The 22,403-nt window shown below is 40.9% G+C and overlaps 1 protein-coding gene across 4 annotated transcripts in view; it reads right to left on the bottom strand.

Annotated features, from left to right (window-relative positions):
- The window catches only part of fhod3b (formin homology 2 domain containing 3b), an 83,284-nt gene that overhangs the window by 56,959 nt on the left and 3,922 nt on the right, over positions 1–22,403 (bottom strand). For all 4 annotated transcript variants that reach the window (XM_041044074.1, XM_041044075.1, XM_041044076.1 and 1 more), the window contains exons 2-3: positions 19,845–19,951; positions 13,558–13,622 (exon numbers count right to left, since the gene is read on the bottom strand). In XM_041044074.1, the coding sequence (XP_040900008.1) occupies positions 13,558–13,622; positions 19,845–19,951 (172 nt within the window). The remainder of the gene's footprint in view (positions 1–13,557; positions 13,623–19,844; positions 19,952–22,403) is intronic.

Raw genomic sequence — 22,403 nt, 5'->3', positions numbered from 1 at the left:
GCTGTGTCAGCTAAAAGAAACGTCCAATCTTGGACCATGTCATTGGACCATGTAGCTCTCATTGTCAGAGAGTGCTCATCATGTCCCCTCTTCTTAAACAAGGTTGTGGTCTTTTTGTTGTGTTGTTCCAAAAAAAAAAAATGCTCAGTAAACTGCAACACTGACAAGTTTTCCTCAGGAACAGACACATTACGAGACACTAGTATAGATAGTCTTTTTACTGCTTTGCAGCTGTAGTCCTATTTTCTACAACTGTCTACAACTCATCCTCATTCTGTTGCAGCACAATGTCTCCATCCTTCCTTAGTAATAGTGAGCATGGGATGTCTAGCTGACACTGGACTCCTTGCTCCTGGGTTTCTGTGGACTCAACACTTTCCAAAGATAACATGGGCCAAAGATTTCCACTCACGGGCAGGCTGAGGCCCTGCTGAGGCAGCCTGCCTGATGGGGAACAGACCAAAAAGAGCTGGCTCAAGACATCTCCTCAGATCCATAGCACTGTATTATGTGATATGCCTTTAAGGTCTATAGTTAGTCAATATAGATGAGAGAAGCAGGGACCAAGACTGGTATTCCTTAAATGTACCAGAACCAGACATAGCATACTCAGCTGACTTGATAACATGATATAAAATAAAAATAAAAATAAGGATGTCATCAAATACAAATCATACCAAATCAAGTGCATTTTCTCTTCTTACTATAACCCTTCACTAATGGCTCCTGTTCCCCTTTAGCTCCCTGTTTCATGTAGATGTACAAATCTGTGATGTATTGTCCCTTTTCTATTATTCAGAGGTAAATTGAGATTTCCAGGAAAGGCTTGTCTCTCTGAGAGGGCCTGGAAAGCCCGGCCTGGCGGTGTGCACAGTCATACACCACATGACGTCTTAGCAGGGGAACATTCCTCCATGTCTTTTCCTCTCCCTCTAAAACCATCTTTCTCGATTTAGAAACGGGGGGCACGAAAAGTGGTTTAGCGCAAAAATATGGGGCAGCAGATTAATGCAAAATTAAGCCATAAAAAACCTGACATATGTGAAATGTCCCAGACTGGGAATGAAAAATCATTTCTCCTATTCAGGAACTTTCCACAGGAAGAAATACATGAGACTGGATTCCACTTAACCTCTTTTTTCTGTGTGCCAATGAAAAAAAAAAAAAAAGGTTAAAAGTTTTACCATTGCCAAACATTACCATTACCAAACAGAATCTCCCTGAGGGGAGCAGGTATCTACAGTATGTCCAAAAGGTAATGTCTTAGAAGGACGCAAATACAACTCATGCCAAACAGTCTCTTTAAAATAGTTTCTATCCTACTATGCACTACTGAACACCACAGAGAAAGCCAGAGGACTGAAATGATGTTATGGCTTTAGCATTCACTGTTGCTTACAGGAGCTGTGATTGTGTCTCTTCTCCATAAATCACTTCATGGTGACAGGGGGTGGTCCTCTAGTCAGTCAGCCCACCGCCGCTGGCTGACCTCAGGGGTGACAGCTTCCCTCAAGCGTCAACCCAAACAAAAAGGGGCGCAGCCAGCTCCCATAGCCGAAGCTATAGAGGTTACACAGGCCTGTGCCAAACCAGCCCTTTCATCCTATAGCATTTACAGGATCAGCATCCTAGAACACTGGCATCAAAGGCACAGAGAAGGGCAGAGAGAGTGTATGTGTGTCAGAGGGAGAGGGAGAGAGACAGAGACAGAGACAGAAATGACCTCTACGACCCTTAATATGTGTGTAGGAGGGTGTGGGATAATCCTGGTGAGCTGTGTAGTGTGGGTCTCCAGGTGGCCCAGAGGGTTAGACAGGGTTAACCCCAGTTGACCCTGGCTCTCCGCTGTCAGAAGTAGGAGATCTACCCTTAGCTTGTCAAGGAAACTAGAACAATGTGGCTTGTCCATCATGTAAGACAACCCCTGAACAGAGTCTTTATGTGTATTTTCCTAACACAAACGTGCATCCTCATAGACTTTGTTACGAAACCGAATGGCCGAGGCATCAAGAACACTCCTCTATTTCTTTATCTAATCAAAACCATGTTATGAATTTCACCCATTTGTACATATTGTCTGGGTATTAAATATCATAATGGCCACATGGAATCATGCCTGAACATTTTGTTTCGATCTAGCTCCTACTATTCTATGCCAGGTTTGAAATACCAGTTGTATTTATTCCAGTAAAGTCAACTGATAGTGTCTGTCTCAGGACAAGCCTCAGCAGAGGCACATGGCTGTGTGGCAGGTTAAGTTTAAACACTTCCTCTAAATGCTGAGACACAAAGGTCTCAGATCGCAGCACATGGCAGGAATGGGGGGTGGGGGGGGGGGGGTCTCCTTTAGTGTCATTTTAGGTTGTCTGGGAGTTTCTGCAGTGTGCAACAGTTGGTAGGTGAAGGTCACCAGACACAGGTCTAATTTTACTTATCAGTGTAAAGCGGGGAAAAATTCTTGAGTCTGTGTAAAATGCATTGTTGTGTTCAGGCATCCAGGTGAGGATAGGATAAGTTATGGCGTTGAATTATGTTGGATGCTGTCTGGGAAAACTTCCCGAAATAGAAAACTGTCAAATTTGTTCCACAGAAAGATGACAAAACAGGAGATTATGTGCAAGGACTAGCAGACAGAATCTTGCAGCTGTGAGGAAAATAAAAGTTACTGGATCGTGACTCTCTTTTAATGTGCTATATGTCAATGGGGTCCAAACATTAGCTCAACAAATGTGTCCACAAAGCATGAAATCTTGTACTGACGATCAAATCACTTATAACAGATACAACATGTATGTGTATGTTAATGTTTTGTTCCAAAATGTGACTGCTTGCAGTAAATGTGGGATTGGGAATAAAAAGCTGCTCAGCACCATAAACATTTTCATTAGTCACTCATGTGGCTGGAATCTAGCTGCTCTGATCAAAATTTGATGAATGTGTTTGTGTATTCAACTGGCCTCTCTCCTGTTATGTAGTCTCGTAGGGACAAAGCATAGCAGACAGAGACAGCAGTTGTCTGAAAGCAGGTGTGCGCACAGACTTGCATGTGTAGACTTTTTTTGGCTAGACAGAGCACATAACCTACTGTACAAAAATAGGGATAGTAAAATTTTCATAAGCTCACATGCCTAATGATCTATCAGATAATTGTGTGCTGTCACTAAATTATAAATGATTGTAGGGATGGGACAGGCAGGGCCAAGCGCCCTTTTGGGTGGAACTATGGGAACAATTTGGGTGCAGCCACATTTTCTGCTGGTTTAAATGCAGTAAATGTAAAAAGTAGGTCTGAAACTAAACCCAATGCTGTTTAACTGTCGCAATGTCAGCTGTTTTGCAACAGAGTAAACACCCACTGTACCTGATGAACAAAAGCAATTCAGTTCCTGGGCCAAAACTTTACCCAGCCGTCTGATTTTTCATTAGAAAAACACAAATGAACAGAAGAAATCCTAATACTCTTTTACTCCATGACTCTATTCCAATACAGCTGCTCCTGTTGCCTGCCACAGTGGGCTGTGCTCAGCTGCAGGAGTGGAAAGTTAGGAGGGAGTCTGAGGCTAGTATGTGGTTTGTGATGACACATAACATAGAACAAAATGTGCACATATTGCATTTGCTGCATGACGTACCCAAACTAAATGAAAATGATGAATTCATGATGTTGCACCAAAAAAAAAAAAAAAAAAAGAAAGAAAGAAAAAACTTGCCATCTTTGCCACAAAAGGCCACCAGTGGTCACTGGCATAACATCTGTGAATGGATTTTGCACTTCCTGCCTTTCTTGAGGCAAAAATAAACCTATACCACAAACTCCTTTTGTATCAGAAGGTGTTTTGCCCTTTTTTGTTTATGAGTTAAAGGTACTGATTGTGTTTTGATAAAGCAAAAAATTACTTTATATTAACTTAGTAGGCTCTGTGTGCTGGGTTAAGGGTTAACCCTTAAATCTTGTTACTTGCCCATCTTTGATTTCTTTCTTCTTTTCTTCATTTTCAATTGGGAGTTTGTCCGTAACCAAAGAATTTCCCTACAGGGATTAATAAAAAGTTAAGTAAAAGTTTTTCTGATTCTGATTACTTTTAGATTGTAAATGATGGGTGTCAGAGCTCTTTTAAAGCTTACAGGCCACTAGCTGACATCTAATATGACTCTGTATTTGCATTTGTAACTTCAATTTAGTACAGGGATTGAAACAAAAACACCTGTGCAATACGATACTACTTTTGTAAAATGTTTGTGTAATATTTGTGTTGGAAAGCTTTTGATTGAGGCTGTGGTTTGTGGTGGCATTTGCTTCCTTAACCAACACCTCTGGAAAAAAAAAAAAGAGAAAGATAATAAAATTCAAAAGAGGATAATGCAATCCATTTTCAGCAGATGTGCATCTACTGTGTCCACCCCCTGTATTTAGTATGTGTCTGGGAACAGCAAATTTTGAATGAAACCCCTCACGGCCTCTCTTAAGTTTTTTTTTGTTGAACCTCACTAATACAAAAGGCATTCGTCATAGAACAAGCGGAGAACAAGCGGAGAGAACAGCCACTGATGTCATTGAATTCTGAGGTCCAGACACTGGGAGAGATTCAAACATTTTTTTTTTTTCACATTTCCAAACACAGAGATTAAAGGCTTATGTACAGGCTTTTATCTTATAAACAAGAGGTCTAAGCAAAACATTTTAGCGCTTTGTGTGCTCAATGATCCTTAAGTGACCACTGAGAAAACCACCATACAACACATATGACTAGATCTGAATGGATCACAACAATGTCTGACATATTCACTGAAAGATGAGACTTAACTTTACACAGCTTTAACCACAACAATGATGTAAACATGGCTCGCTTTCCTCACAACTTCAGGAAACATCACTTATGGTTTATACCAATAGAGATTTTCACTCCTCTTTATAACCCAGACTAAGCAAAAGCAGACAATGTTTCTTTTACAGTCACCACGGAGGAAGATTGGGTAAGCTGTTTGTTCAAATATAATTACTATGGAATTTTTTTTTTTTTCACAAAATTTGACAATTTATTGCTGAATTTAAAGACATTCTCCTCCGTCCAAATTCCATCCGTTCCATCAGTGCTATTAGCTCCTATGATGCACATGGGCAGTACTGTGCGTTTGTAAGATTAGCATGTGCGACATGCATTTCAGGCAGACACTCTGAATCCTTGTAACCTGGAGCTCAGATGGAGCCATCCTAACTGCCCAACATGCCTGAACCGATAAAGTAGGCTCTTGGCTGAAATGCACACAAGGCACTGGGGGCCTCTTTTTTTTTTTTTTCTCCATCTGTGGCTTTTTTCTTCTGCTTTGAAGAACGTAACAAAAGTTGTCCAATCTTCTCCTGCTGAGGCCACTCTGAGTGGTCCCCTTCAGAGCCATGGGTGGGCTGCAAGAGGAGTTTCTCCTGGTGCTTGAGCTCTTTGTTTCAACTGGGCGCTCCAGTCACCCGACAACGTCTGGAACGGAGGTGAGAGGATCAAGTATTTCAGCTTCAGTTGTGGGCTTAATCTAAACCAAAGCGAGAACACTGCAGTTACCTCTGTCATTTTGATTGCTTTAAATTTACTTTGAGTTTGATGAAAACGTGGTTTAAACGCCAGACTATAGACAGTATCCTCCTTTCTGATTCTTTTGATAAATCTAATTCCCGTGAATTATTTACTTCTCACCCTTTTTTACATTTTACAGGACTCCTGAATCCCTCTCTCACCTCCAGGTTCAGTATAAACCGAATTGAGAATGACTTGTTGTGAGTTTAATAGGGAAAAGGATATCGAGTTTCATTAAAGGCCCTACAAAATAAATATTACTTATCCCCCTTCTGGCCTGCACTTGAGCTTACATCAGCTCTAAAAATAACAACTGTAGTTGTTCCTTGGCCTTGAACATGTTTGAAGCTGATAAAGAGAAACAGATACCTGATGGCCCAGCTAATATTTACAGTGGATTACAATAGGGTCTACAACGTCCATAATCATTCCACAGCTGCGTATCATGTCTCCCCCTCTGTGTGGTTACACTGTTGTGAACCAGAACACGAGTGGACGGCTTTCAAATCATTAACACATCACCACAAAACGCCACATACTTTCTACCTTTGCCAAATGGCTCACGATGAATATGCCTGAAGTTTCTGTTGGCTCGCAGCCAGTTACCACAATACAATGTGAAGCATGGGAATCCACAGGTGTTCCAGAGCTACAGCACAGTAAGGAGTCATGCAGAGATAAAAAAAGGACATTGTTAATTTGTCTTACACCAAGTTATGCCATGAAATGGCTGCTGTTTACCTGATAAAAGAGAAACATGAAATCTGCAAGGCTCCTCTGATTGTATGATTATCTGTGCCCAGAGCATGAGAAGCTGATAAGTCAGAAGGAGAAAGATGCAAAGGCAGAATGAGGTGGCAGACATGGGGATACCAGTCTTTTTTCTTAAAACAAAAACAATATGAAACAAAGTCTTTCCACCAATTTCACGAGTGACATTTTCAAGCTCAAGTTCAAGCTCTCTTATTGTGCAAAAATGGAGCCGTGCAGAAAATGACTGTCACACCTCTCTAAACTAAAACCTTAACAGGTCAAGTCAATCTTTATTTTTCCAGCTGATGTCAGCTTGAAGACTGAATCAATCTCTGCACATGAATGTGACAAAAATCCAATAAATCCTCCTTCAAAGCAAAAGTGCAATTGTAAATGATTCAAAGCTAGCCAGCTGTGGCAACACGACTTGATCCAAGGTAAGAGAAGAAATAACAACGCTGCTTCATAGAACGTTGGATGAGTGACAGTTACTGTAACGACAAACAGAGAACATGTGAAGTGTTTTGGTTCTCTTAAGCATTTCTCATATTCTCCTGATAGATGCAGAGGAGGCAGAGAGACATTTCCTTACAAAGACATTGACATCAAAGCTGAAGGAAAGAAAAGAAGCCAGCATGACATGTGAGGGAGGATGTGAGATGGAATTCCATGGCACACTGGGATTTGGCTGAAGGCCAGTGGGGTACTGAGTTAAAGGTCAGGGTTTTTTTCTAGTCAGTACTGGCACTCCAAGGCTTCCTGCCCATATAGTATAACCATGACCCCAAAATAAAAACTCAAATATGACAAAGATGATGAATTAAGCATTGCCCGAAACTCAGCTAATAGTTCGGACAGGTGGTATATGCAGGTGTGTAGAAGCACATTTCGTAGAGAATAAAAGGCATAAAAACACAGAAAACATTTACCAGAGTAGCAGTTGAACTATTTTAGTAACTGCATACCAAAGTAAATTAATTAAATCCAATTAATTGATTAATGATTTAATTCATTTTTTTTGGCAAAAATGTTTCTGAAGTTCCAGTTCCTAAAATGTGAGGATCTGCTGCTCTTCTTTCTTTGATGTGATAGTTACTGAATATTTGGGGGTTTTGAAGAAGTGACCTTGGGCTTTAGGAAATTGTGACCGGCATTTTTCACTACTTACTTGTTTACTTATAAACAATTGATCAATTAAGCACGAAAACAACAACAGATTCATTGCTTTAATTTTATTTAAATATGTCAGTGTTGTCTAAAATTGTTCAGATAAACGCAGCAACTTCACGCATGCCTTTTTTTTCCCATCTGCTCTTCCTCATCCTCCCTCTCTTAAGGATAGAGGGAGAGAGGGCAAACACTGGCTGTGCAGAGGCACCTCAAACCTCAGCTCTAAACCATCGGAGACCCCTGTGTTAATATACAATAAACAACGCTCTGCAGACATCAAATAAATGTTGGTTTGAGCAAAAGCAAACTCAGATTCCTTCCAAATTTTCTTTCCTGCGAGCAGTCAGCTGTTTAAAGTCTGTGGCTACTTAGGTTACACACCTGTCCACTCCGACAAGAGACTGCTCCAGTCTCACAGCAGTGGTAAACCCCAGAGCGGTCTGGTTCACATGGAATCCACTCTTAGCTGTCCAACTCATATGTCACGATGTGCCACTTTGAAAAACTATATTTTGTTATGAGCTGACTATAAAGTGTAACTTATACCAATTTTGAACCAGGAATTTTTTCCTGACACAATAAAAAGGACAGAGTATTATTATTTACAGCAATGAAACTCAATAATGAGGGTATAGGATCCCTAGTTGTCCACAAGAAAACAGTTTTGTCCCCTGGGCAGACAGCATGCTCACCCTTCTCCCTCTGTCCTATAAACATACCTGGAAAAAAATAAAAAAATACTCCCCTCTTGGGTGAAAACGTAGACTACTCTCTTCTTTTTGGACGCAGTGCTGAGGGGCCTTACAACTGGAACCAGATGGCTTCTTAATATGCGCATGCCTTTGCATGAGTCTGTGCATGTGAATGTGAGCACGTGAGTGTGCTTATACAAATTAATGTTAGTAGTCTACAACCATGTACAGTGAGTGAGCCAAATCTGCAAAAGAGCAATCAATTAGCCCTAATCCTGCCATACAATGGAAAGTGCTGTGTTTTAGTTGTGAGGGCATAGGGACAGAATGAGGGGGAAACATTGTCCTGTACTGTTGCCCATAAATGAAGCAGTAAGCAAAGCTATGTTGATATCTCTCTGCATGGGGTCGTTGAGCTTGTGCCCAAACATTTAGAGTATATAAAACAACAGAGCGAGCCAAAGTGTGAGAGGTGAGTGATACCATCAAACCTTCCACTGATCTAGTTCTGCTATCAGCTGTGATTTGAAGAGCAAGACCCGCTCTATTCTTTCCACTCCCAGAGGTGTTTGCAGCCTCAGATTTCTCCTCTTTGGCACAGTGTTATTTAGGTTGGCCTCCTGGGGTGCCTCTAAGTCCATGATTGCATTTTGGGGTCTCTCTGAGGGGAGTCAGAGAGATGAGAGACCAGGCCATTTGATCTTCCTCTGTGTCTCACAGGTGCTACATGATATGCATTTTTTTTAATTATTCCCCACTTGCTTGGCACTTTCTGGTCACAGAAACCTGACTAGATATTTGATTTGATTGTTTTAATGTGTTTTGCAATTCTGAGGATCCTCTGTATGCAGCTTCTCTGACAAGGACTGAGGACAGAGTTAAAATATTATTATCCAGATAAGCATGTCACATAAATGTATTAATAGTTAATATTTCCCCTGAATTAACTTTAGCTGATGCAATGAATTGGATATGGACCATAACCTTGGGTATAATTAACTCCCTTGGCTCTTTATAAAATGATAGACCTTAGTAGTATATCTATTTAATAGGCAGGTTAACTACTGGAATTGTTTTTATGTGTGCTCACAAAAGTGCAGATGGCTCAGTACAAATTTGGCAGAGTGTGTGGAAAAGACACTGTGGTTGGGAGCACCGCAAAAACCCGCAGGTGATGTTATCGTCTTGGTAAGTCAATGTGCTGACATCCCACACAGACACACACGGATAATAACGCATTAATTAGATAAACAAGCACTGAAAAGCCCGCACTTGTGACAGTGTATGTTTCCATACAACTATGTTGTTAACTGCCAGGAACTTATCTTCCAACATGGTTTGCAGAGGGATAATCGTGGAGAATTTACTGCTCATCGTCCTCCATTTGAACAACCACAGAGTTTTCAGTTGTCAACCTGCAGATCAAAACTACCAATTTGACAAAATTATAGCGCGAAAGAGAAACACAAGTCAACAGTGGTCACAATGAATCATGCCCTAAGCCTGGATTATAAGAGGTTGTAAAAGACAAGGCAGATAATCCACTAAGAATGTGTCACCTCTGATTACAGCTGTCACTCCTCAGCTGGGATCAACGTGTTGACAGATGAACCTGCTCTTAAAGGGGAATACCAACAAAATTTCAGCTTTTCAAATGGATTATTTTTACCTTTGTGAATAATTACTAACCCCCCCCCAAAAAAAAAAAGTTTGTACCACCCACTAATCTGTGATGTGTGACTGGTGTACAGCTGGCTCCATATGAAATGACTTGAATGAGTGCGGCAGTGCCAGAGTTCAAGATGACTTTCAGGGGATCAAGGAGAATTTTCTGGATTGCAGTTGACAGATTTACCACATTAAATGTTAGTCTAGCATTGCATAAATGTCATTAATTGACAGAGGAGAAGCTTCTGACTGTACATCTCTATGAACTTTACAAAGGCTTGTTTGGAGTCTTTGGAAGAGCTGCAGATGATTACAAAACATATGTGACATTTGTTAATTCTTAACATAGCATCCCCATTAAAAACATTCTGCAGCCCACACTGTAGACTCTCTCTCTGTCTCTTTCCTTGTTTTCAAACTCTCCATACCATCACACCACAGCAACTCAGGCAACTTCAGAAACAAAACGGCACACACACACAGAGGACCTACTGTACATGTAGACAACACTAAAATGAGCACAAGTCTGCTTCAATCAGGCCTTGCTACCACATCTAGTCCACCAACAACAATAACAGCCCAACAATATAAATACTCTGTGGCCAGAGCTGACACGCAGAGAGGGACGAGCTGAGATCATTTTCTAAATCCCAGGCTGTTGTGCTGGTCAAACAAATATAAACAAAGATCAAACCATCACCACTACTGGCTATCTAATGACAAAAACACGTCCATTCAAATTCATTTTCTTTTTCCCCCCTGAAAGGATCAATGCACGCATCATGTAATACTGTATAACGAGCATTTAGACCAATACCCAAAGGGTTTCATGTCAACCCAATATAGTGGCACATATCTATTACATCATATCTATTTCATCCAATCTATGATGTGGGAGCACTGATTTTCCCCTTTGAGCTCCAGAAAGGCTCACACTGGAAGCCACTATGGACTTCTAAAAGTCAGTGGTCATAAAACAGGTCAAGCTGATGAGCCTACACCCTATGCAGAATACCCATATATAAACCTTTGTGTAGTACCTGTCAGGCACTTTTAGTACACAAAAAGCCCGCACTGCTTCACTGTGTGATTACAACAAATTGCTGTTCCAGAAGTGGATCGGTAAAAAGCTGTTTAATAAACCATTAGCTCTTTGGGTGAGCGCTTCCCTTCCTCCACTGATTTTGCTGCAAAGATTTCCGCCTGGTCCACGCAGAGCCATATGTATGTGAGAGCTAATGACTATGATTAGGGAAGCCTGGATTAGGTCTTGCTGTGGTTCACGCCACATGCACACTGGCGCACAGACGCACACATACACACAAAGGCACACAAAACTGAAAGCTAGCCCTGTGATGTGTACATTTGAAGAAAACCCCCCCAAAATAAACAGATAACCTAAACAAAGTCGTGTACTACTTAATTAAAACTTGAAATACACGCAGTGGATTTTCCATAAAATAGTGCTAAATGACACAGATTACACACACAACTGTAACCAACTCATCACTCATGTTCATGGAGGAGGCCTCTGGGATAAACAAAATATCTTAACAACGTGGGTGTGCTCATTTAGCACTCAATCTCAAGTAAGGATACGTTTAGAATGGGAGGTTTTATGCAACACTAAACAACTCCTATACAAATAGCATTGGTAATGTTTTATATTAAGTGTCCTTTGACCTGAAGCTTACACAAGAGTGGTGCTATTAGTTCAAGCTTGTCAGATTTAAACAAAAGGAGCATTTCTAAGAGACTTCCAGAGATTAAGAAAATCACAATGTTAAAGCCACTCTGATGCCTCTGTACATTTTGTACTGGCTATTCACCAAAGGCAATTTGTTGTAAGAGAGTGCAGATTTTTTTCCCATTGCATAACATCTCTCATTATAGAAAGACAAAAGAGAGTTGGCAATAAGGGGCATCCTCTTTGAGGGACATTTTGGTCTTTATGAACGGACAGCAGGGAAATGCTCAATCCCTTAATACACAGCGAATGGAGGCCTAAAGAATACCATCCCATTTGTCTTTGGAAGACTAACGAATTATCTCCTGTGTGGGGGAGGAAAATCACCTAGTAATTCTGCGCTCATGGGGCTACGAGGTAAGCCCTCAAGTCAGATAAAATTAGGCTCAAATGTCTGGACAAGTTACAGTAACAGTGACCACCTCGCCGAGAGGAAATAAATCAGCAAGCCACGCGGGCAGCCACTGAGGGAGACTAGAGAAGGGCAACAGGTGGCTGTCAACTTAGAGAGAGAGAGGGTCATCATCCACTTAGAGAAGAGCAGCAAGTCTGTCTGCCACTCCCCAGGCTCCCCTAAGCTAAGCCAAGTGCCAGCAGGAGGAGGGAATAAGGTGAAGTCAGTTCAGAGTAGTGTGTGGACAAGGTTCAGCCACACATTCACAAGTACAGCCATGTTCAGCATCTGACCAAAAACTGGAAATGTCTTTTGTCTATCCAGGGTTATAAAATCAGGGAGCATCACCCAGCAATATTACTAACAATAGGAATTTAGCAATGTTTGGAAAAAAAAGCTTACATAATATATGATAGGTTTAATGTATCAGTTACATAATTATAGAGCCAAGAGCATCAAAGAGAAATACTCTTTACAGTCAACATGTAGAAACTAGACCTCCTCAAGCTCAAGCAAAGGCTTTCTTTCTCATTTCTTGTCTGTCTCACCAATAGTTTAATGAGCTGTCAGGACAGAGCCGTCTCAATATAAGATCCACTGGAGTTTTCAAACCTTTCCATTACACGTCATGCATCAGTAGGTCGAATAAATAACCAGAGACAACTATCAGAGATAGTTCTCAGATCATAGTGACTTCATTCAAATGAAAAATGTCTGGGCCTTTGGTTGACTTCTACTGCACTAGAGGAAAAACGACCAAATTTAAAATCTGACAATTTACAACCTAATAGCTTTTCCAGGCATTGGGCTATTTTTGCACTTTAAGCCTGTAGAGGAGGCACCATGTGTCTTTGTGTGAGAATGTGTGCTCCTCCACATTCTGCTACTGAAAACCATAGAGGCCTTTGTTCAAATTCCCTTTTTATCTCAGGCATATTACTTTACAAGAGCTTGTGTTCGTTTCTTACACTGCACATGTATGAAACAGGGTAGCAGAATAATTAACACCTACATATCAGTCATGTCTTTGCCAGAAAGATTAAAACAAGAACCTGTGCCAAAAATCGACTGAGTACATGGCAGTTAGTAAAAGTTTAGACAGTCAGCATCCTCAGTTTAATCAAAAGCCAAAGTCTGATAAGCACATTTTGTGTGTGTGTGTGTGTATGTCTGCACGCATGCCACGTGCATGCATGTTTGCATATGTTTTCACTCAGCTCTTTGTGCTAGTTCCCTCACATTACTCAAAGCCACCAGGAGGCCCAATAAAACAAAGTGACAGAACACAGTAACTCATAAAATGTTTTCAGTCTCTGCTCTGTGCCAGTGTTCTGTTTTCAGAGTGTTGTTTAAAATGCCGTTAATTCTCTCTCAAATTAAGATTCTAGGCTACTTCCCAAAACTGCCACTGTGCAAGTTCAACAAGGACCTTAATAAAATAATCTACTGGTAATAGAGGTAATTAAAGCCCATACCTCACTGGTGATATAGAATAAGGAAGACAAATTGACCGTCATAAAGTGAGACGTGACGAACATACAGTTTACAGTACAGTTTATTACTTACCAATGCAAGCATGAACTCTGACTGATAGCTGTGTTCGAAGAATAATGCTGTGTTTCTTGCCTCTCCTGCAAAGAAAAAAAAATGTTATGTAGACATTAGGACCACTGTGATTATTTTAATTTTTTATGCGCGTGTGTATGTGTGTGTATGTGCATACATGCTTGTGTGTGTGTGTGTGGGAGGGGGGGCTAGTGCAAACACAAATACACACACACACACACACAACTCTATCAAGATAAACAGAATGTCTCTCTGAATCTGATGGCTGCCAACTTTATGCCAGAGACAGACAAGTGCTGACAAGAAAGTTTATCGGAATGGCTACTGTGCAAAGGTGCAAAATGATTTTCAATTCTTTTTCAACAAATACCCTTCAGTCTTATCCAAACCCTTCAGTATTTCTGGTTTGAGCACAACAGGGAACAGGTTGTGGAACAGAACAGGGGAAAGGTGAAAATGAAGGATGGGAGCAAGTCAGAGGTCAACTCCGCCCTCTGTGTTAATGGAGATATGCCAAGACCCTATCACCATCCTGTCAACTGCTTACAATGTCTGAATGACCATGCCAAACAAAGACGGCAACAATGCACCTCAATTCCATTCAATCGTGAAAGTGAATGTGAGAGCAGTGTAGTTTGTCATCATACAAAGGAAAATTTGCCTACTTTAGGAGGCCAGTCTCTAATGTGTGTTAAGTCTGAAGTCTGTAAAATTTGCTGTTTTAAAGGAGAGTGTGAGAGGGTGCGAGAGTGTGGCTCGCTGATGTGTTTTTAATGGTTTTTGGCCAACAAGGGATATCTACGGCAGGATTCAGCCAAGAGTTTATCTTTCAGTCATAATCAAACATTTCTGTCTGTGTTTGCATCTCAAAAGTAAACAAACCTATAACAAAATTAGGAGAGAACAATGACTCTGATTTAGTTTTTGTGCCATCACAATTAATTCGACACTGAAAAACACATTCCAGTCCAGTGTTTTGAAGTTTGGTGGTGGGGCCCGCTCTTTTGTTTACAGTTGGAATCACAGATTGTGCCTTTAACCACCCAACTAGCTGAAGAAGCACACAAACAAATCCAGTAGACACAACTGTGGACAAGAGCACAGCAGGTAGAGTTGCACAACACCCCCCTCCTAATTCAGCTCTCTGACAAATGGGCTTTTATGCCGCCTGCACAAAGGCTGTGTGATTGTTCAGACTGGAGCAGCGCCAGCAACAGACTGTCATTGTCAGTGACAATCAGACAGCAAAGGATCTGACAGAGAAAGAAAAAGCCTATCAGCACAGAAGGCAGATTACGCTACTGCTTCACCATAAATAAGCAGCATTACTGCATAACTGCTCCACACATCCAGACATACTGACATCTTTTCTGCCCCGACCAGTCAGTGGGAGACTGCGCTGACATGCACACAGGCAGATTACATGGCAGGGGGAGTCTGTGTATGCTCACACTTTATCAAATATAATATCCAGCAACAAGCAGAGGTGACACAGGAGCAACATCTGTCAGCATGGACCTTCACTGGTGAGATGAGACAGCAAACAGGAACTTAATCCTCTGTGATGCTGTTGAGGCAAATGGGTAACCAGAGCCATTTTGTCACGAACGTCTGCTTTCTCTCTGCTTCGCTGCAACAGTATCCCTGTGCTTAACCAGGACCTGAGGCTACGCAGGCCAACATGCTCATTATCAAATTAAATAAACGTGCATGGAATATAAGTGAGGTTTTCAGACCCCCCCTCTCACCAATTAAACATGAAAATTGGACACTCCCACAGACAGTGCTGCAGGCCTGTAAAAGGTGGAGCCCCAAAGTTACAGAAATAATCATAACTGTAAAGACTGTGAGCCAAATAACAAATTGGCTACATGTTGGGATATAATACCTACTGAATTCATTGGTCCTCTATTGGTCTTGTGCTTTTCTGTGCCAGAATGTTCTGGTTTCTTCCACTGGTGGTACTGTATAATTAACTTAAGCCATGCTCCTATTAAATCGGATTCATCATGTGAAACATTATGTTTCTGAAATACCTCTGATGCTACCATTTCAATAACCACACTTATTTTTAATAATATCATGAAATGAATAAGCTTGACCATAACCTAAAAACAATTACTGCTTACTTACGTCTTAATTCCTGACCATTAGCCAAGATAACTGGTCAAAATTGGACTGCTTTAGAAAACGTTCAATGAAAACATATGGCCATTTTTATTCAGTCTGTACATGAAGAGGAAGAGTGGACAATAAACCTATTCTCAATAGCACAAATCTGATATTTATCACCATCACTTTGCCAATCAAACATTACATACAGGAATGCAGATGTGGATACTTAATAACTGTACCTGCCAATTATATACCCCACATTATTTTGTTGAACAGCACCCTCATAAAGCTCTGTCTTAATCCTAATACCCAAAGCAGCAGCAACTGGACCAGTGGACGCCTGCCAGCTCCATCCTCCCCGGCTTTATCTAAGGCAGCATTACTGGCCCTGTTTATAAAACAACACAAAATGTGTACCCACAGAAAGTGAACACAAATACTTGGAATACAGTAAAGCCAGTACTTCCCCTTGAAGACCAATTAATGCCAGACAAGAAGGCCCCACAGAGGTCCACTGACTCAGCACTTCTTGGTGAGCCACCCCAAGTCAAGGGACTCCTGCATCAGTCTGTGTGGAGGGACTAGCAGTGCCCCAGTGAGCCCAGGTGGGGTAAAGAGGCTGAAGAATGAGTCTAAGACTATGTACAAGGTTGATTTCCCTCATAAGAGGCTACACACACAAAACCAAATACACATACACACTGAACAATCAGCAAGTTGTTCTTCTCTGTTAATAATACCCTTAAACTGCTCTGCAAACACAGAGGGGACAACTGGTGTTTTATTTCCTCCCTTGAAGTTTAAGCTGCGCTGCGTTTGACAATTCCTCTGGTTCTTTTCAAATGCGCCGTTTCTCCTCAAATGAAAATCTTGTGTGCTGTTAGAGTCTGCGATACAATGTCCAAGTGGGTCAGAAAAAAATGAAAATAATGAAAGCGGAGCTGTCCTACGAGGGATGAAAGGATATGATGAGAAACTCTGAATAGTTGAGGCCTACCGAGCAAGAACAGTTGGATTTTAATATGTTTGACTTCTAACTTGTTGTCAAACACATCAGGAACACGCAATAAAACCAAGAAAGGCATATTCAGCACAAAACTGTTGGCTTATAGATGTGTATTGTATGTAACCAGGCAGTGAAATGTTAAAAAGTGTCTTCTTCTGTGCTGTGTGCCTGCTTCACATTTCACATGCTGAATCAATTATGCAGTCAATAACAGCACTTCATGTTATCTTCTAAAGACAAGCCAGGCAATATGTCCTTGAAGACTTACTTTACTAATCATCTGCCAATCAGTGTCACATATTTGAGCAAAAACAACATCACGGCCAGCGCATGAGTCCACACATGAGTTCAATACAGCATTTTTCCTACAACTTCAGGCCCGAGTTCCCTTGAAATGCTCCAACAGGCTCCCGCTCTTCAATCCATGTAATCCACAAAAATATTCAAGGGCTGTAAATGTCTGTAAGCACATGTCAGGCCATTTGATCCTAACTACGTCCCCCATTCTCTCCATCTCAGCTCAGGGGCTACAAATGCAGGAAATTGTGTGTATGGGGTCAATCAATACATCACAGCTCAAAACCTTAATGACACACCAACTACCTAAAACCGTGCAGATATGTCTGAGCACATGTCTGGGCTGTACGGTCAGTTCATGACTTGAAGTGAGACTGTATCAGAGATGGGACAGGGGATTTATGAGTCACAATCTCCTATAGCTGAGCTTCATAACACAGTGTGGAAGTGATTATGGTCCTTAAGCTCCCGTGACATGGATATCTCCTGGCGCTGCAGCGCTCTGTCAGTGGATCATACTTTAATCTGATTGTAAAGACACTAGGTATGACACAGGCGCCTCAGGAATGTAACCTGTCATTAATATCAATTACAGATGGATTCAATGGCCAATGATCAGGAGGTTTCAGGCACTCACACTGTATATGAATATAGTACAATTCTCTAGGTGGCTGGACCTAAACCAAAAACAATGAAAACACCATTCTGAAGTTTGTTAATTGGAGTTGGTGGACGGGTGTTACTTTGATATCAACTTGTAAAATTCAGGAAAAAAAAAAAACTGGGAAATACACAAATTATTTTCTGTAGGTTAAGGGTTTTGGAGTTGGAGACTGCTGTTGACAGATCTTATGCAGTAAAAGGAGAGCTAAAACAAAAATAAAATGGAACAAGTAAAGGTGAAATGCCTCATCAGACCTTTTATTAGCTCAATAATCATCAAATCAACAACACCAAGCAATTGGGGGCTGTAATGCCGGGCACATGAGCACCATAAAAAAAAACAGCGAGCAAAACTGCCCTATTTTTACAAAATAATTGGCTAACCACCTTCACCCCCAGCCTCCTCAGACAACACTGTGTGGGTTTAATGACACACATCCATACCAGCCTGTGCCAGCTGGCACGACACAAACCCTGGCAGGCTCGCTCTTCGACGAGAGAAGAAGTGGACCACTTTAACCTCACAGCTCTCAATAGCCTCCCATAAGCTCCTAACAATTTCAGATGGAACTGGGAAAGGACAGCTCTCTCAACATCCAATAGAAACACCAAGCTAGAGAGCAGCTTATGAATTCCAAGTTAGACAAATAAATCCATACAAGTTTGTGGTCCAGCCAACCAGGAATTCTCATGCCAACCTCTGGTTTGTGATCATCTAAAGTGGGCGGCACATGAATGATATATCAACATACTCCACAGTACATTAAAAAACATATGGAGTCAATAAAATAACTGGCCAAAGAAAGTGTATGACACTGAAATGAAACTAACACAATTATAAACCTTTCTCTTCTTCATCCAGGTCTAGGAGTTATGTCAAGACATAGCCTCTTTTAACTTTATATTACAGGGAAACAATACAGCTAAATTAGAAGCTGAGATTTGTATGGCAGAGGATGTACAATTGTAGTTTGGCCACCTCTAATGAGAGCACTGAGGTAACATTCAACAGAGATGAGGGAGATTACTCATGAGACGTGTCTACACTTCATAAGTGGTTTAGATGACATCACTGCTGCCACTCAGCCAGGAAGGCCAGGTATTTTCAGGAACATGCGTGGATGAATGCCATGGAAACTGTGAGACATTTAGTTTGTTACAAACAGGGGCATGGATAGGACTACAGAACTGATAAAAACACATCAAACTCTAAAGTCATACTATACAATCACACATGCTTCAAGATATGTTTTTCTAATAATTTTGCAATCGCGTCTACTGACTTGTACACAGACAAAATAATCCATCCTGGTTCAGAGAGACAGTTAGGACATTTAACTGATTCACAATGAAATCAATGAAAATAATATTCAATTTTTATTTTTAATGTAATGTTTCTCCTCTAAACTCTCAAGGTGCTGAAAGGCTTTTGAAATAGGGAGCCCCTCCGTCCCTTGTCCCTTCAGCTCTTTAACAGACCAACCCAGCTCCTGAGAGCAGGTTTTGGGCAGGAGAAATAATTCAGCTGAGGCCCGGAAAGGGGATTATTTCACTAATTCATCCTGGAACGAAATGGGTATCATTACGATTAAAATCACTGTAATAGAATCAAATTAGGCAAAGGTATATAGGAAGCAGGATATTAATACATATCCCCATGGCCAAGGATTTAAAGACTGTATCTTTTCCTTCTTATCTTGCCTAAATTCATATGTCTCTCTCTCTCTCAAAAAACAGTAATCACATTGTTCTGATTATGTCTGGCTGTTAAGACAGGGAAAATATTTGGGGTGTTTTTAAGAGCCAGATTGTTGTGATCAAAAACATTCAAATCACCTGCTCTTGAATAATACAATATTATTTCTAGTTCACAACACCTAATTTGACCACAACAACGTGAACAATCTATTCCTGGACAATCAGAGAGTCTGGCAAGTACTGCACATTATCCACCTGCTAGGCCGTGCCAATCCCTCGTGTATTTTCAATCCGAGCTGCTCTGGCACCAGTCCCAGCTGCACCTTTTGAAGTGCAGGGAATATAAGACCAAACTTTTTTATAGAGGTATCTAAATTTATTTCAATTTTAACCTTTAGGTGCAGCAATGGAGAATGTTTTTCACGACAGCGCGTTGTGTATTGTTTTTAAAGTTTGCCAACAGTGAAGGCAAAGAGAGAGACAGAGACAGAGGTGATCGTTATCTTACCCTCCTTCCTCCTGAAATCCATCCAGTTCATCTCTCTGCTCTGCCAGGGTAGACTCCAAGTCCAGGTAGCTTCCATTATGGGACAGCTGAAGGGCACAGTCATCAGGCTAAACAGAGAGAAAACACAGTCAGACATTTAGTCTTCAATGCTCTGAAGATCATATCATTAACACTCAATATGTTAAAAAATGCTTAACAGTATATAAGTAGATGTTTTGGCCATTTGGAGGCCTGGTTGTATACAAAACATAGCTTTGTATTTTTTATAGGTCAGTGCATTTTAGCTTTATGTCTAGTCTGCACTGGACCGTAGAAAGTCATTTTATCAACTCCTGTCAACGCTCCACAATGACAAGCTGTGCAAAGTTGGAGAGAAGTCAGGCAGATTTGGGGCAGCTTGGCAGTCTGGTGCCTCTTATCTGCCTCCTCTCCCTGTCTGATAAACTATCATCACACACGGTGATTTTAAAGAGCAGGTATGATTTGTCTGGTCTTGAATAGTTGTCATCAGCTGACTCTGGTGAAGGAGATGAAGAATGAATATGTCTGTTCACTTGTCTGGTTGAACTCCAAATTGGAGATATTAACCTATTTATACTGAGAGTCTGTCAGCTCTGTAGGACTGCGGCTCCAACGGTGAGGGAGAGGACAGGAAAACAAATACCATTACAAGAGGGCAAACATATGACTTAAGTGGAGAGAAAGGCACTGCTCTGCTCCATCAACAGCCAGGGTGTGTAAAACAACAACATACTATACAGTCCACAAATATACTGAACCCAATAAATTAGTCTTTTCTTGTCAGCGCACTTCACGGGTTTTGTAGGGTAGCAAAGACCGTGATAAAGTTGTGTAAATTACTATTTATCTATCTAAAATGAGCCGCCTGCAAGACTTTTAATTTCTCTTAAAAGAAGAGCAACATATGCGAACATATTTCTAACATGTAAAATCATGTGTTTTCTAAAATAATGCATTTTTTTTTCTCCCACATGTGACAGTAACTTAATTGAAAGCGGAGGAAAAAGTCTGGAAAAGACATTATGGCTCTGATGGCTTTGATCTGTTCCTCCACTCTGTTTGTATTACTGCACTACAGCACTCAAAGACTGTGTCATATTTGAGAACTGAAACAAAACATGTGGTCGGTTAGGATAACTCTCACTCTCTCTCAAACTCTCCCTCTGACTCTGAGATGTCTTGTTTGCTTTCCGTGCACGGCAAACCAGAAGATCTTTGGTAATAGCTGTCAAGATTATAGGGATGAACATCTTCATTTAGAGAGGACACCAGAGATGAGCAAAGCACTGGGCCAATGCAGTAAACATACGCCAAACGCTTTAATTGCAAAAGAAATCCTATTGTATCTAAGACAGTGACAAGTCTTATTTAAGGTTGTTGTTGATGTTCTTACACTGAGGCAGACTGAGAGATAGAAAGAGACAGAGATAGAAAGGGAGACAGGTAGACAGAGCAGAAGCCAAACAAACAAAGCTGTACTGTGTACAGACAGAGGAGGGAAGCAAGTGCTTCTCCAGATTACAGGACAGATTTTGGACTGACAGGAAATCCAGGCATAAGGGCCAAAGTTAGGCCCACTATTTTTATGCCTATGGACTGACATGCCTTTGAAAATAATGGGTGTGACAGTAATATGAAATGTAGCATGAAGGAGAAGACACACTAAATCATATATGTTGACCAGTGGTCAGGTCCTTCATAACCTGGGAGACACTAAATTAAGGAAAACATTTTATTTTGAATGTCTTTGTCCCTAATGTCTGAATCAAACCTTTCAATCAGTCTCCTTTGTCTGTTTATCCCAAATAAAAGACAAAATGTACCACTTACAATCCCAAGAAAAATAGATTTTGCTACTGCAAAAGCTTTTATGACCTGAATACAAATCCTGTCAATGTATGAACAATAGTCTGACTTATTTCAGTTCATTATTTTAGTATTTTCTTACTCTTTGTAAGTATGTAGTGTTTTTTAATACTTTAAGCACTGCTGAAGTTCATGGATTGGATGGATAAAAGGGAAAAAAATGTTTGTTCTCTTTCAGCTTTACGCTCTATATCACAACCTGAAATAGACAAAACATTGGGCTGAATTTGCAGCTGTAACCAGTAATTAGCTTACTGTGGAACCAAGAAATGCATTTCCACACACAAGGATTTGACTCTCAGACCAAAAGCGAAAAAGGCAGAAAAGTCTGAAAGTCAGGAGGTGAACTAGGCAAGTCTGTCCATTAATCACTTCCCATTTGTACATCCATCTATCCATCTGTGTATCCATACATCCATCTTCTCACCAGTGTCACTTTAGGTTCTCATTATATAATCAACCTGGATAACTGGTTACAGGTCTTGCCAGGTATAACCAGGTTGATGCACATAAATGGCCCTTAATCCAGGAACAGTGCTACCAGATTAGCAGTAGCAGAGGCTTCCTTAGCTGTCCCCCGCCCAGGACTTGAACCCACGGTGGCCCTATGATGGCCAAGTCCAGAGAAGTAACCACAAGTGCTCTGCTCACACACTGAGGTCTGGCCTCTCC

The sequence above is a fragment of the Toxotes jaculatrix genome, chromosome 8 (genome assembly GCF_017976425.1).
Source record: "Toxotes jaculatrix isolate fToxJac2 chromosome 8, fToxJac2.pri, whole genome shotgun sequence".
In the NCBI taxonomy this organism is placed as follows: domain Eukaryota; kingdom Metazoa; phylum Chordata; class Actinopteri; family Toxotidae; genus Toxotes; species Toxotes jaculatrix.
The sequence above is the reverse complement of the archived record's forward strand: the minus strand, read 5'-3'. Positions and strand labels throughout refer to the sequence as shown.